The sequence below is a fragment of the Rhinoraja longicauda genome, chromosome 13 (assembly GCF_053455715.1).
Source record: "Rhinoraja longicauda isolate Sanriku21f chromosome 13, sRhiLon1.1, whole genome shotgun sequence".
In the NCBI taxonomy this organism is placed as follows: domain Eukaryota; kingdom Metazoa; phylum Chordata; class Chondrichthyes; order Rajiformes; family Arhynchobatidae; genus Rhinoraja; species Rhinoraja longicauda.
In genome coordinates, this window is record NC_135965.1 from 4,851,877 (window position 1) to 4,867,507 (window position 15,631).

Genomic DNA, 15,631 nt, shown 5'->3' on the forward strand with positions numbered 1-15,631 from the left:
CTCTCTGTCTGTCCCTCCCCCACCCTAGTTCTCCAGCCGCTGATATTAATACCGATTAGTTTCACATCCTTCTGATTAATTTTGCTGATTGTATGCCTCCTTGTCACCTTCCCTATAGCTAATAATGAACCATGGATAGACACAAAAAGCTGGAGTAACTCAACGGGACAGGCAACATCTCTGGAGAGAAGGAACAGGTGACGTTTCGGGTCGAGACCTGGGTCAAGGTCTGAAGAGGGGTCTCGACCCGAAACATCACCCGTTCCTTCTCTCCAGATATGCTGCCTGTCCTACTGAGTTACTCCAGGTTTTTGTGTCTATCGTCGGTTTAAACCAGCATCTGCAGTTCCTTCCGAACAATGAGCCATTCTACATTTCCTTGATCAGCGTGCTCTTTGATCTGTCGTTTTCACACCTTGAACTTCCATATCCCTAGACTCCCTCTCCCCTGACTCTCAGTCTGAAGAAGGGTCTTGACCCGAAACGTCACCCATTCCTTCTCTCCTGAGATGTTGCCTATACCGCTGAGTTACTCCAGCATTTGGTGCCTATCTTTGGTGTAAACCAGCATCTGCTGTTGCTTCCTGCACATTTTCTGTGCGGTTGGCTGCAGGCACAGTCACGCGCCTTCAGATAACCCGTGGTAAAGCAGCCTCGCGCTTGTCACCAGGGAAAAAGAGAACCGACACCTCCAGCCCGAGCTGCCTCTTGGGCGTAGTGCATGCTGGGGGGTGCAGTCTTTGATGAAGCGCCGCACTGCGATGTGTTCTGAGCAGAACTCCAATCCCCGGCATGCACTGCGGGGGGAAGGGGTCCGAGAGTAACGACAATCCCCGGCGTGCATTGCAGGGGGGTTCAGAGTGGAACTACAATCCCCGGCGTGCACTTCGGGGGGGGGGGGGGGGGAGGTTCAGAGAGGAACTACAATCCCCGCCGTGCATTGCGGGGGGAGGTTCAGAGAGGAACTACAATCCCCGGCGTGCAATGCGAGGGGTTCAGAGAGAGACTACAATCCCCGGCGTGCACTGCGGGGGGTTGAGAGAATGAACTACAATCCCCGCCGTGCACTGCGGGGGGTTCAGAGTCGAACTACAATTCCCGGCGTCCACTGCGGGGGGCAGGGCGGGATTCAGAGAGGAACTACAATCCCCGGTGTGCACTGCGGGGGGCAGGGTGGGATTCAGAGAGGAACTACAATCCCCGGTGTGTATTGCGGGGGGGGGGTGTTCAGAGTCAAGTCAAGTCAAGTTAATTTTATTTGTATAGCACATTTAAAAACAACCCACGTTGACCAAACTACAATCCCCGGCGTGCAATGCGGGGGGGGGGGGGTGGGGGGTTCAGAGAGGGAACTACAATCCCCGGCGTGCACTGCGGGGGTTCAGAAAGGAACTACAATCCCCGGGGTGCACTGCGGGGGGGGGGGGGGGGGGTTGGATTATAGAACTACAATACCCGGCGTGCACAGCTTGAACCGCCAGGAACTACAATCCCCGCCGTGCACTGCGGGGGGGGGGGTTCGGTGATGGAACTACAATCCCCGGCGTGCACTGCGCGGGAACAGCTTAGAACTACAATCCCCGGGGTGCACTGGGGGGGGGGGGTCAGAAGAGGAACTACAATCCCCGGCGTGCGCAGCGGCGGAGCGGAGCGGAGCGTTTTTTTTTTGCACACTCCTCCCCCGCCCGCTGCGGAATTTCTTTCCAGAGAGAGAGACGTCATCGTGAGGCAAAAGACTGAGGAAATTTGATGAAATGTCTATTTCTACACCCCCCCCCACCCACACAAATATTAATATTAATGGCACTTTTTTAAAAAGGTGAAAGTGAGTCATTTAACCGCCCCCTGCCTGTCGTTCAGCCAGGAACGCCTAAACATCAGGTTAAAGAAGAAGCCCGCGACGATTCCACGACCAGAATCACGAACATTTCGCTGCCTGGAAATACGCGGCCTTAACCCCAAATTGAAAATTGGAGTCGTGAAATTTCAAAGCGGAATTGTGCGGCGAAGGAATTTAAAGTGACCTGAAACTGCGGAAGGGCGCGTTGACCTCGAAAGGCAACCGGGCTGAATCAGTCACTGCCGGTAATGAGAGAGAGCTCCGTCCGTCCGTCCGTTCGTTTGTTTGTTTGTTTGTTTGTCAGTATAACCATCGTTGAATTTGCGAAGAAGTGAAACGTTGCAGGTGTTGGAAATCGGAAATAAAATCAGAAAATAGCGAGAATGCTCGGGGGGGAAAAAGAGGGGTGAAAAAAAAAAACGTTTCAGCTCCATCGTCGTTTATCTGAACCAGGAAAATAAAATATCTCTCAGGTAGCAAGCACGACGGAGGAGAGGGATAGGGAGCTCAAGAGGGAATATCTGGGATGAGGTGGAGATCGAGGAAACTGAGTGACTGACACAAGTGGGGGGACTGCATGTGAGGAACGGAGGGAGGAGGGTGGTGGTGGTTCCAAGGGGAGGTTAAAAGGGGACGGGAGGGGAAAGTGGGAGATTTAAAAGGGAAATTGATGATATCAGGAGGGGTGAGAGATGACTGCGGAAGAGGGGAAAGGAGTATGTTGGGGGGGGGGGGGGGGCGGGGTGATGAGGGGATGTTATGGGGGGGGGGGGGGGTAGTGTGGTGGCAGGGCACCATCCCACACTCTCGATTTCTCCATCTCTGCCACATCTGCTCCAAAAATGAGGCTTTCCACTCTAGGACATCCGAGAAGTACTCTTCAGTCAACGTGGTTTGTCCCCCATCAGTTGTGGATGGACCCCTCACCTGTTGTCACCTCTGTCTCTAGCAGGTGTGCAAACCCCTCCCCTAGATGGACCAAGGATAGATTTCCTCAAGCTCAGACCTTTCACCACACCAACCTCCACACCCAGCACAACACTCTCCCACATTCCTGCCACCATTGACATGATGACATGATCCCATCCTCAGTCACAGCCCGTTCCCAACTATTTCTGCTTCCGTTTTCGTCAAACACTTGTGCTTGGTCTGCCAAGGCCTGCGGGAGATCCTTGTTACTAACTATTTCTCTCTACAACTCCTTGGTTTGCTCATCCCTTCCCACTCAACCCTCTCTTTCTCCAGCCATCTTCCCCTGCAACTACACGCAAAGTAACACCTGTCACTGCACCTCACCAGGATGGGTGGGACATAGGAAATTTAGGAGTATTTATACAGGAGTATTTGAAATTGGAGATAGAAATTGTTCTCTCTGCTCCTCTGTAAGTTAAAACCTTTAATTTTGATCTTTTACCAGTTTTGGTGAGTGGTCATCAGCATGCAACGTTAACTCTGTGCTTTTATTTTCCAAAGCTGCCTGATCCTTCGCGTATTTCCAGCAGTTACTGCTTTTCATATCATATCATATCATATATATACAGCCGGAAACAGGCCTTTTCGGCCCTCCAAGTCCGTGCCGCCCAGCGATCCCCGTACATTAACACTATCCTACACCCACTAGGGACAATTTTTACATTTTACCCAGCCAATTAACCTACATACCTGTACGTCTTTGGAGTGTGGGAGGAAACCGAAGATCTCGGAGAAAACCCACGCAGGTCACGGGGAGAACGTACAAACTCCTTACAGTGCAGCACCCGTAGTCAGGATCGAACCTGAGTCTCCGGCGCTGCATTCGCTGTAAAGCAGCAACTCTACCGCTGCGCTACCGTGCCGCCCAACTTTTAATTTGATTGTTTTTTGATTTTTTTTTGTAGCTTTGTAACATTAAAGGAACCAAAAGGTGATGTTGATGACCTCTGCAGTCTGGTTTAGTTTAGTTTAGAGATACAGCGTGGGAATAGGCCCTTTGGCCTACCGAGGCCATGCTGACTACTGTCCTGCACACGAGGGACAATTTACATGCATACTAAGCCAAATAACTGACCAATCTGTATGTCTTTGGAGTGTGGGGTGAAACCGAAGATCTTGGAGAAACCCATGCACATCACGGGGATAACGTACAACCCCGTACAGACTGCACCCGTAGGCAGGATCGAACCCGGGTCTCTGGTGCTGGAAGGCAGCAGCTCTACTGCTGCACCACAGTGCCGCTGTTTGTTAGTGGTCTTTTGTAATATCATCATATCATATCATATCATATATATACAGCCGGAAACAGGCCTTTTCGGCCCTCCAAGTCCGTGCCGCCCAGCGATCCCCGCACATTAACACTATCCTACACCCACTAGGGACAATTTTTACATTTACCCAGCCAATTAACCTACATACCTGTACGTTAATATTTTGTGCTTTGGAGTTATTTCTAACTTCCTGGAATATAATATAATCGGAGGCATCACATACACAAATAGTGTTATGTCCGCATTTAAATCTTGTGCACTTCCCTAGCTTTGATTCCCAAGGCTGCATGAAGCATTTAGAATACAGTTTTGAATTAAAAGTAGCAGACTGAATAAGCAGAAATCAGAAAAAAAATTGGTGATGGTTCAAGTTTCGCTTGGCAATTCATGCAAATTTCAAAATTTGAGTTAAGGTTTGAAAGTATGGATTGGGTTACGATGCTTAAATTTGCATTGAAAGAATGGCAAAACTGTACTGGAAATTGGGCTGTTAAGTTCGTTGAAGAGAGTTTTTTGTCCCTTATTTTATCCTTGTTACTATTATTTGTTGAACTAATCATAGCAAGGAAATTACATTATTCCTTTAAAGCCATTCTCCTTTCTAAGAAGGGATGGATGGGCGAGTTGAGTTTAGAGATACAGCATGGAAACAGACCCTAAGCCCACTGAGTCCATGCTGACCATTGATCACCCATTCACACAAGTTCTACGTTATTCCACTTTCTCATCCACCCAATACAAATTAGGGGCAATTTTACAGAAGCCAATTAACCACACATCTTTGGTCACGGAAAAAGTGCAAACTCCTCAGACAGAGCCCAAGGTTTTAATCGAACCCAGGATTCTGGTACGATGAGGCAGCAGCTCTACCAGCTGCGCCACTGTGAGGGCTTAGGTAAGAAATTTTTGACTTGCAAATACCTGGAATAATCTTAATACCCAAAATGTTTATTGACATTTCAACATGGGCTGCTCATCTTGTTGAATCTTTGAAGGTATTTTAACTTATTGTTTTCAAGTGTATGTGCAATCTATTTTTTGCTTGATCATTTTCTCTGTGTGAAGAACCTTTACTTTATTTGTCTTTCTCTCATTTTTGAAAGTGCAGAAAACATACCAACAAGCCTTGGCCTGATTTCCTAAAGATGCAAACATGAAGGATATTGATGTCAGAATAGAATATGTAATTCCCGAGCCTGGATGTAAAACAGTGAATAGAAAATCCCCACATTTGGAAAGGCACAAAGATCAAGGAGAAACACAGGTTAGACTTGTATGTTTAATTTAATGAAAAGGTATTAACACCATACTTTGTGTTTGCTTTTTAAGGATGAAATTTGTCATATAACAAATATAGCACAAATGGCTGGACATGTTTGTGCCACTAATTGAAATTCCTATTGACATAATCTTTGCATTTTATATAGTTATACATCACAGACAATAGGCCTTTTGGCTCGCTTCATCCTTGCCAACCAAGAAGCCTACCTGAGCTTGTCCTATTTGCTTGTATTTGGCCCATATCCCTCTAAATATTTCCTATCCAGCCACCTGTCCAATTGTCTTTTAAATATTGTTAATGTTTCAGGCTTTACCACTTCCTCCGACAGCTTATTCAGTGTACCCACAATCATCTATGTAGGAAAACTCACTCCTCAGATCCTTTTGAAATCTTTCTCCTCATACCTTAAACCTGTTTGATGACTCTCCCCTCAGAAGAAGGCTGTGACTGCCCATTTTATCCTTGGCCCTCATGATTTTATAAACTTCCAGAAGCTCATCTCTCCACTTTATTTGCTCCTGGAAAAAGTTCTAGCCTATCCAGTTTCCTTATAACTCAAACCATCTAGCCCAGCAACAGAGTTGTTTATCTCCGGGGGAAAACAAAATTCTAAAAATACTGTTGTTTTCTGTCATTTAGCCAAATTCTTATTCACACTGCAATTTTGTTTAATACAATACCAGTTATAGTATGTTTTGAGAAAAACATTGGTTATAGCAAATGTGCAATGCTAAATGTCATTCTTCAATTTGTACTTGAATACTGTATCTAGATTTAATAAATTATATCTTTGGAAATTTAATTTTTTAATCACAGCTCTTAGGGTAACTATAATTATAAAGTAGTATCCAAAGAGGTTGCTATTGATGGAATTTAAGAAGCCTGATGAGTTTATAATGTGACTGATAAAATGGGGAGAAAGTTTCATGGTGAACTGGGAGACTGTTTACTTAACTGTTCTCCAGTGAGTCACATGAATGTAAAAAATGTAATGACTTTGCAGATCACATATTAATAGGGCAGCAATCCCTGCAGTTTTTTTAAACACAACAATTTCATTTGTGTAATGCATTAGAGACAACATAGCTCTCCTTACAATGTAGCACTTCTCAGCCCTTTATTGGATTGTCATTTAGGACTATGCACTCAACAGGAGTGTTGCTGTTAAATCAGGATTTATATCATAATTTGACGGCTGAACTGAATGCAGCAAAATTCTATGCAATTAAAATTTCTGGAAGTATCTGTTGGAGAATGTGTTGGTTGTGGTTTGAAAACCTCCTGCTCTTTGGGGAAAAAAGGCCATAGCATAGGGTTCAATATATCTATTTAGCAGACGTGGATAAGGCCTGGGTTAACAACTTGTTCTGCGGGCAGCACTTCCAACCACACAGCTTTGCAACACGGAATTATTAGCAGAGATTGTGTATGCCAGATTATGGCTGCCAGTATATGTACACTTTTTTTTTTCACACAGAGAGTGGTGAATCTGTGGAATTCTACCAGCACAGAAGGTAGTTGAGGCCAGTTCATTGGCTATATTTAAGAGGGAGTTAGATGTGGCCCTTGTGGCTAAAGGGATCAGGGGGTATGGAGAGAAGGCAGGTACGGGATACTGAGTTGGATGATCAGCCATGATCATATTGAATGGCGGTGCAGGCTCGAAGGGCCGAATGGCCTACTCCTGCACCTATTTTCTATGTTTCTATGTTTACCCTTCTGAAATGGCTGAAAGTTAGTACTATTGAACCAGGCATGGAATTCAATGCTATTTTTTACAATACCATCAACAACCATCAGCATCAAGGCATTTGCTTGACCATTGGCAGTTTCAAATAATCAGCCACAGACTGTTGCAGTGCAGAAGGTGTCGATTCTCAGAACTTGGGGGGACATCTGAATCGCAATATACTGCTTTGGAGTCTGTAATTTGGAAAGTTTCTCAGTGATTGTTGTTAAGAAGCTATTAGATCATGATTTTTAATCCATCTCTTTTCACTGATTTCCCACAGGGCATGAAATCTGTTTCCTTCTGCAGTCTGATCTGTTAGTATTGTGGTAAACTCTTAACTGTCCTCTGAATTAATCTTGCATGCCATTTGGTTATATCAGACATGTACATCAATATATAAGAAAAACAAGAATTATCAAGGCACAGCTGCACCAGTCAAATTACCACATAAAAGTCATTCTTTTATCTTGGAATTTATGCTTAAATTAGAAAATCTGTCCCCGAGACATGTCAAACAATAGCCAGATTGTTCCATTACAATCCCTAAATATTTATTGGCCTGCCAGCGGGACAGACTCACCATAACTGATCTCACACAGAGGTTTATAGAAAGAAAGGATAAACTTCATTTTTCATTCTGGACCCCACCAAGTATCACAACATCGTCAAATGTGCTTCGATATACTAAAACTCTTGTTTGTTTGTTGCTGAACTGCAGCCCAAATGGTACACGTTAGCACAACAATTTTAGGCCCACCTTACTCACCGTCATCCCTTTGGTGCTAATGGAAGAAGTTTCATTGAAATCGGTGTTATATTTTTAAAGTTATTCACATTTTAAAGTTTAAATTTATCTGTGAGGGAGGGATGGGAGGGGGAGGAGGGAGCTTAATGGAGGGATGGGAGGGGGATGGAGGGGGATGGAGTGGGGGAGAGGTGGAGGGAGGGGGGAGGGTAGGGGGTTGGAGGGAGAGGAGGAGAGGGAGGGGTGTGGAGGGGGAGGAAGAGAGTGTTGGGAGGGGAGTGGGGGGAGGGGAGAGGTTGGGGGAGGTGGGGTTGGGGAGGGAGGGGGTGGGGGAGGGAGGGGGTAAGGGGGGTGGGGGAATGAGGGGGAGGGAATAGGGGGAGGGAATAGGGGGGGAGGAGGGAGACGAGGGGGGGGGGGAGAGGATGCTGCACCAATGCAGGAGAGGTTTGGGCCCAACGGGTCCACTTCGTCTATAATCACTATCTCTTTCCACCCTCTCTCACATTGCTGAATCAGTATGCACTCCTGTTAACAAATGCTTTGCAAGTACCAAGGCCAAATTAAATTCTGGGATGGGATGACATTAAGAATGGCTTGAAATGTCTGCTGTTGTTCCAATTGCCGTAATCCTGAAGGGCATGGCTGCTAGATTAGGACAGCAACCGATAGAGTTTACAATGGTATCACAAAAGTGCTGGAGTAACTCAGTGGGTCAGGCAGCATCTCAGGAGAGAAGGTATGGGTGACGTTTCAGGTTGAGACCCTTCTTCAGACTGATGTCAGGGGAGGGGGTGTGACAAACATAGGATGTTGTGGGAGACAGGAAGACAGTGGGGGGAAGGGGGAGGGGAAAGGGAGGGACAGAGGAACTATCTGAAGTTAGAGAAATTAATGTTCATACCGCTGGGGTGTAAGCGAAATATGAGGTGATGTTCCTCCAATTTGCGGTGGGCCTCACTCTGACAATGGAGGAGGCCCATGACAGAATGGTCACACTGGGAGTGGGAGGGGGAGTTGAAGTGCTGAGCCACCGGGAGATCAGGTTGGTTAAGGTGGACTGAGCGAAGGTGTTGAGTGAAACGATCGCCGATGTAGAGAAGTTGACATCTGGAACAGTGGATACAATAGATGAGGTTGGAGGAGGTGCAGATGAACCTCTGCCTCTCCAGGAAAGACTGTTTGGGTCCTTGGATGGAGTCAAGGGGGGAGGTAAAGGGACAGGTGTTGCATCTCCTGCGGTTGCAGGGGCAAGTACCTGGGGAGGGGGTGGTTTGGGTGGGAAGGGACGAGTGGACCGGGGAGTTACGGAGGGAACGTTCTCTGCGGAAAGCAGAAAGGGGAGGGGATGGGAAGATGTTGCCAGTAGTGGGATCCCGTTGGAGGTGGCGGATAATTTGTTGTATACGCTGGCTGATGGGGTGGAAGGTGAGGACAAGGGTGACTCTATCTTTGTTACGAATGGGGAGAGGGGGAGCAAAAGCAGAGCTGCGGGATGTAGAGGAGGTCATTGTGAGAGCCTCATCTATAATGGAAGAGGGGAACCCCCGTTTCCTAAAGAATGAGGACATCTCTGATGCCCTAGTGTGAAACACCTCATCCTGGGCGCAGATGCGGCGTAGACGGAGGAATTGGGAGTAGGGGATAGAGTTTTTACAGGGGACAGTGTGGGAAGAGATAGCCAAGATAGGTGTGGGAGTCAGTAGGTTTGTGGTAGATGTCGGTCACTAGTCTGTCTCCTGTGATGGAGATGGTGAGATCCAGAAACGGTAGGGAGATGTAGACAGGATATGGGGTGGAGTGCGGGTGGGAGGGGAGTCGGGGTGGGGGGAGGGGAGTGGGGGGGAGTAGGGGAGGGGAGTGAGGGGGAGTAGGGGAGGGGAGTGAGGGGGAGTAGGAGGGGGGGGGAGTGGGTGAGGGGGGAAGGAGTGGGTGAGGGGGGAGGGAGGGGGGATGGATTGGGGGGTAGTCGGAGAGGGGGGAGGGGGGGATGGAGTGGGTGAGTGGGTGAGTGGTGGGGAGGGGGGATGGAATGGGTGAGTGGGGGGGAGGGATGGAGGATGGTCGTCGAGTCCCCGCCCCCGCCTGGGCCCAGTGCCCCGGACCATCACCGGACTATAATCCCCACCAGGCAGCTTCTTCTCCTCCTCCAGCGCCCACTTCGATGACTCCAACAAAAATGGCGGCCGCTCTCCTTCTTCTCCTCCTCCCGCTCCGCCATCTTGTGCGCGCCTCCCGCCGCCACGCTGCCCGCCGGGTGGTGTAGTCCCAGCTCCTGCCCCCCCCCCCCCCCTCCCGAACCAGCGTCCCGGACAATCACCAGACTACAACCCCACTGCACACACGCGTACACATGTAGGGTAATAATAATAATAATATAATATAACAATTATAATACTTAAAATATAATAGTGTAAGAATATAAAATGTTATATTGTATATCTTTCAATATATATTAATCATGCAGGGGAGGGCGATGTGGGGGTTCTGACTGATGTCCGGGTTGAGGGACGGGAGGGGGTGGATGGGGAGTGGGGGGGAGGGGAGTGGGGGTGGTGGGGAGTGGTGGGGGAGGGGAGTGAGGGATAAGGGGGATTGAGTGGGGCAGGTGAGGGTCCTAGACCAATGCAGGAGAAGCTTTGGGTCCACGGCTCGCTCTGGCTGCAGCGTTGGCGCCACGGGGCCGAGGTGAGTGGCACCCTCTCCCCTTCCAAGTTTGCAGATGATATAGAGGAGGGACAGGTGGTGTAGGGAAAGCAGGGACTCTGCAGAAGGACTTGGACAGATTGGGAGAGTGGGCAAAGAAGTGGCAGATAGAATATAGCACAGCAGCGTGTGGAGTTATGCATTTTGTTAGCAGGAATAAAGGCGTAGACCATTTTCTAAATGGGGAGAGAAGTCAGAAATCGGAGCTGCAAAGAGATTTGGGTGTGCTGGTACAGTTCTCCCAAAAAGTTAATTTGGAAGTCAAATCGGTAGCCAGGAATGCTCTGCATAATGTTTGAGACGAAGACCCATCATTTATTTATTTGCCTCTGTGCTCCACAATTTGAGATTTGTAAAAAAAAAATCACATGTGGTTAAAGTGCACATTGTCAGATTTTAATAAAGGTCATTTTTATACATTTGGGTTTCACGATGTAGAAATTACAGCTGTAGTCCCCCCATTTCAGGGCACCAGAATGTTTGGGACACAGCAATGTCATGTAAATGAAAGTAGTCATGTTTAGTATTTTGTTGCATATCCTTTGCATGTAATGACTGCTTGAAGTGTGCGATTCATGGGCATCACTGGTTGCTGGGTGTCTTTTCTGGTGATGCTCTGCCAGGCCTGTATTGCAGCCATCTTTCGCTTATGCTTGTTTTGGGGGCTAGTCCCCTTCAGTTTTCTCTTCAGCATATAAAAGGCATGCTCAATTGGGATCAGATCGGGTGATTGACTTGGCCACTCAAGAATTGACCATTTTTTAGCTTTGAAAAACTCCTTTGTTGCTTTTGCAGTATGTTTGGGATCATTATCTTGCTGTCGAATGAACCGCCGACCAATGAGTTTTGAGGCATTTGTTTGAACATAGAAACATAGAAAATAGGTGCAGGAGTAGGCCATTTGGCCCTTCGAGCCTGCACCGCCATTCAATATGATCATGGCTGATCATCCAGCTCAGTAACCTGTACCTGCCTTCTCTCCATACCCCCTGATCCCTTTAGCCACAAGGGCCACATCTAACTCCCTCTTAAATATAGCCAATGAACTGGCCTCAACTACCTTCTGTGGCAGAGAATTCCACAGACTCACCACTCTCTGTGTGAAGAAATGTTTTCTCATCTCGGTCGTAAAAGACTTCCCCCTTATCCTTCTGGACTTCCCCAACATCGGGAACAATCTTCCCGCATCTAGCCTCTCCAACCCCTTAAGAATTTTATATGCTTCTATAAGATCCCCCCTCAGTCTTCTAAATTCCAGCGAGTATAAGCCTAGTCTATCTAGTCTTTCTTCATATGAAAGTCCTGCCATCCCAGGGATCAATCTGGTGAACCTTTTCTTTACTCCCTCTAAGGCTAGAATGTCTTTCCTCAGATTAGGAGACCAAAACTGTACACAATACTCAAGGTGCGGTCTCACCAAGGCCCTGTACAACTGCAGCAGAACCTCCCTGCTCCTATACTCAAATCCTCTTGCTATGAATGCTAACATACCATTCGCTTTTTCATGCTACTTTTTCTGGCTAATTTATATGCTTCATCTTTTGTTTTAATACTATCCTTGATTTCCCTTGTTAGCCACGGATGCACTACCTTTCCTGGTTTGTTCATTCGCCAAACTGGGATGAACAATTGTTGTAGTTCATCCATGCAATCTTTAAATACAATACAATACAATACAATACAATACAAACTTTATTGTCATTGTGCAGTGTACAAGTACAGAGACAACGAAATGCAGTTAGCATCTTAACTAGAGTGCATGTGATAGAATAGTAAAACATATAATATATACATATATGCATAGTAGCGGTAGTGGAAATTCCGGTGAGCGAGATCAGTCACTGATGAGGGGAGTGCCCGAGGGGGGGTGGGGGGGGATGGCAGCAATCACCGAAGCACAGAGTTAAGTAAGGTAACGACCGCAGGAAAGAAGCTGTTCCTGAACCTGCATGCTCTCGATAGTGCAGCGGTAGAAGTTCACCAGAATCTGAGGAGACAGATGGACCTTCTTTAGTCTCCTCAGGAAGAAGAGACGCTGGTGAGCCTTCTTGATCAGTGTTGAGGTATTGTGGGTCCAAGAGAGGACATCAGAAATGTTGACACCCAAGAACCTGAAACTGGAAACACGCTCCACCTCCGTCCCGTTAATATGGATGGGGGTGTGCGTACCACCCCTAGTCCTTCTGTAGCCCACAATGAGCTCCTTGGTCTTCTTGGTGTTAAGGACCAGGTTGTTGTCAACGCACCACTTTGCAAGTAGCTGGACCTCCTCCCTATTGCCTTCCATTGCATGTCCACCGTCAACCCTTTAAGTATCATCCACCGTCAACCCTTTAAGTATGAGCAGATGGGATGTGTCTATACACTTCAGAATTCATTATGCTACTACCATCAGCATTGTATCATCAATGAAGATAAGTGAGCCAGTACCTTCAGCAGCCATACATGCCCAGGCCATAACACCCCCACCACCATGTTTCACGGATAAGGTGATATGCTTTGGATCTTGGGCAGTTCCTTCTCTCCTCCATACTTTGCTCTTGCCATCACGCTGATATAAGTTAATCTTCGTCTCATCTGAACACAAGACCTTTTTCCAGAATTGTGGTTGCTCTTTTAAGTACTTCTTGGCAAACTGTAACCTGGTCATCCTATTTTTGCAGCTAACCAGTGGTTTGCATCTTGCAGTGTAGCCTGTGTATTTCTGTTCATGAAGTCTTCTGTGGACAGTAGTCATTGACAAATCCACACATGAAGAATGTTTTTGATCTGTCGGACAGGTGTTTGGAGATTTTTCTTTATTATAGAGAGAATTCTTCTGTCATCGGCTGTGGAGGTCTTGGCCTGCCAGTCCCTTTGTGATTAGTAAGCTCACCAGTGCTCTCTTTCTTCTTAATGATGTTCAAAACAGTTGATTTTGGTAAGGTTGTCTGATTTTGGTAAGTTTGGCTGATGTCTCTAACAGTTTTATTCTTGTTTCTCAGTCTCATAATGGCTTCTTTGACTTTCATTGGCACAACTTTGGTCTTCATGTTGATAAACAGCAATAAAAGTTTCCAAAGGTGATGGAAAGACTGGAGGAGAGACTAGGTGCTGAAAGCTCTCTTATACCTGCACTAAGGAGGCAATTAAACACACCTAGGCAATTACAAATACCTGTGAAGCCATGTGTCCCAAACATTATGGTGCCCTGAAATGGGGGGACTATGTATAAACACAGCTGTAATTTCTACATGGTGAAACCAAAATGTATAAAAATTGCCTTTAATAAAATCTGACACTGTGCACTTTAACCACATGTGATTTTTTTTCTATTACAAATCTCGAATTGAGGAGTACAGGGGCAACTAAATAAATGATGGGTCTTTGTCCCAAGCATTATGGAGGGCACTGTATTTCAAGAAGACAAGAATATAAAAACGTGAACGTAATGCTGAGACTTGAAAAGGCACTGGTCACACCGCATTTGGAGTATTGCGAGCTGCATTGGGCTCCATATCTGAGGAGGGATGTGCTGGCGTTGGAGAGGGTCCAGAGGAGGTTTAGGAAAATGATCTCAGGAAAGATTGGGCTAACATATGATGAATGTTTGAAGGCACTGGGCCTGTACTCGCTGGAGTTTAGAAGGATGAGAGGGGACTCATTGAAACTTACCGAAGAGTGAAAAGCCTCAATAGAGTGGACGTGGGGAGATTTTCCACGAGTGGGAGCGCCTCGGACCAAAGGCCATAACCTCAGAATAAAAGGACCTACCTATAGAAAGGAAACGAGTAGGAATTTCTTTAGTCACACTGTGCTGAATCTGTGGAATTCATTCCCACAGTATGCTGTGAAGCCCGTCATTGGGTATATTTAAAATGCAGATTGACAGAATATTGATCGGTACAGGTGTTTGGGATTATGAGGAGAAGGCAGGGGAATGGGGTTGAGAGGGAAAGATAGATCTGCCATGTTTGAATGGCGGAGTAAACTTGATGCTCGTATAACTCATGAACTTTTTTTTTACTTAAGTTTTTATTGATTTTTCACAGAGATATATACAAAACAGTACAACACCATCAACATAAATAAAATAAGAAAAACAACAACAATAAATAAGTAATTTTAATAGAAACAAAGAAAATTAGAATAAAACAGTATGGTACACTTACCAAATAAAAAATTAAAAAGTAACAATGATTGGTTATCTGGAGATATTTCAATATTCGCCCAAACGTACCATTTAGTTCTATATAACGCAATCTTCCAATATCTAGCTAGGCATTTATCTCGTTGGTGTCATGGCTCAAATAAACGATCCATTTTTCCCAGATCTTCTCAAATGAATTCTCTGTGACTCTCAAGAGATATGTCAGTTTCTCCATAGTAAAGATGTCTCGCACAATTTCTAGCCACTGTTCCTGTTTTGGACTTTTTTTCATTAAGCCACTACACTGCCTGGCCTTCTTACTTGTTGCAAGTAAAACTTTAATCAAGTAGGTATCTTCTATTTTTACAATAACTTTAAATAATGCACCCCAGATACATCACAGGGCAGGTATTTGGGGTTTTATAACCCAAGATATTTTTAACAACTGCGTTAACATTTTCCCAGTATGGCCTCATTTTTGCACAGTTCCAGAAAATATAACTTACGAACTTAAGAGAAGGCAGGGGTGAATCTGAACAGTGGAGAGCAATTTTAAAATGTATTGTTGATCTCTAGCTTACATTGATCAACAAGCTTAAAAGTGCTGGATAACAATGACTGTGCAAGTTTTGGGCAGTAGATCTTTAGATGAGCTGAAATTTAGGGCGTGTCAATGGTGGGAAGCTGAGCAAAACATTTACAACCAATCACTTGAGTTAATGTAGATGGCTGAATCTTTCATTTGTAGCTGCAGAGGCAATCTAGGGGACAGGCAATATGTATAAAAGGGAAGGTAGACACAAAATGCTGAAGTAACTCAACGGGACAGGCAGCATCTCTGGAGAGAAGGAATGGGTGACATTTCGGGTTGAGACCCTTCTTCAGACTGATGTCAGGAGCAGAGATAGAATGTAGTCGGAGACAATAAGACTGAGGGGAGAACTGGGAAGGGGG

General features: G+C 46.0%; 1 protein-coding gene across 3 annotated transcripts in view; it reads left to right on the top strand.

Moving 5' to 3' along the window:
- Nucleotides 1-1,698: 1,698 nt before the first annotated feature.
- Nucleotides 1,699-15,631, top strand: part of LOC144599398 (ATP-binding cassette sub-family C member 5-like) — an 85,581-nt gene continuing 71,648 nt past the window's right edge. For 2 of the 3 annotated variants that reach the window (XM_078410224.1, XM_078410226.1), the window contains exons 1-2: nt 1,699-2,085; nt 5,192-5,347. In XM_078410224.1, coding sequence (XP_078266350.1) covers nt 5,237-5,347 — 111 coding nt within the window. In that variant the 5' untranslated portion in view covers nt 1,699-2,085; nt 5,192-5,236. Of the gene's footprint in view, nt 2,086-5,186; nt 5,348-15,631 lie in introns of all 3 variants that reach the window. The other variant, XM_078410225.1, reaches the window with a different exon arrangement.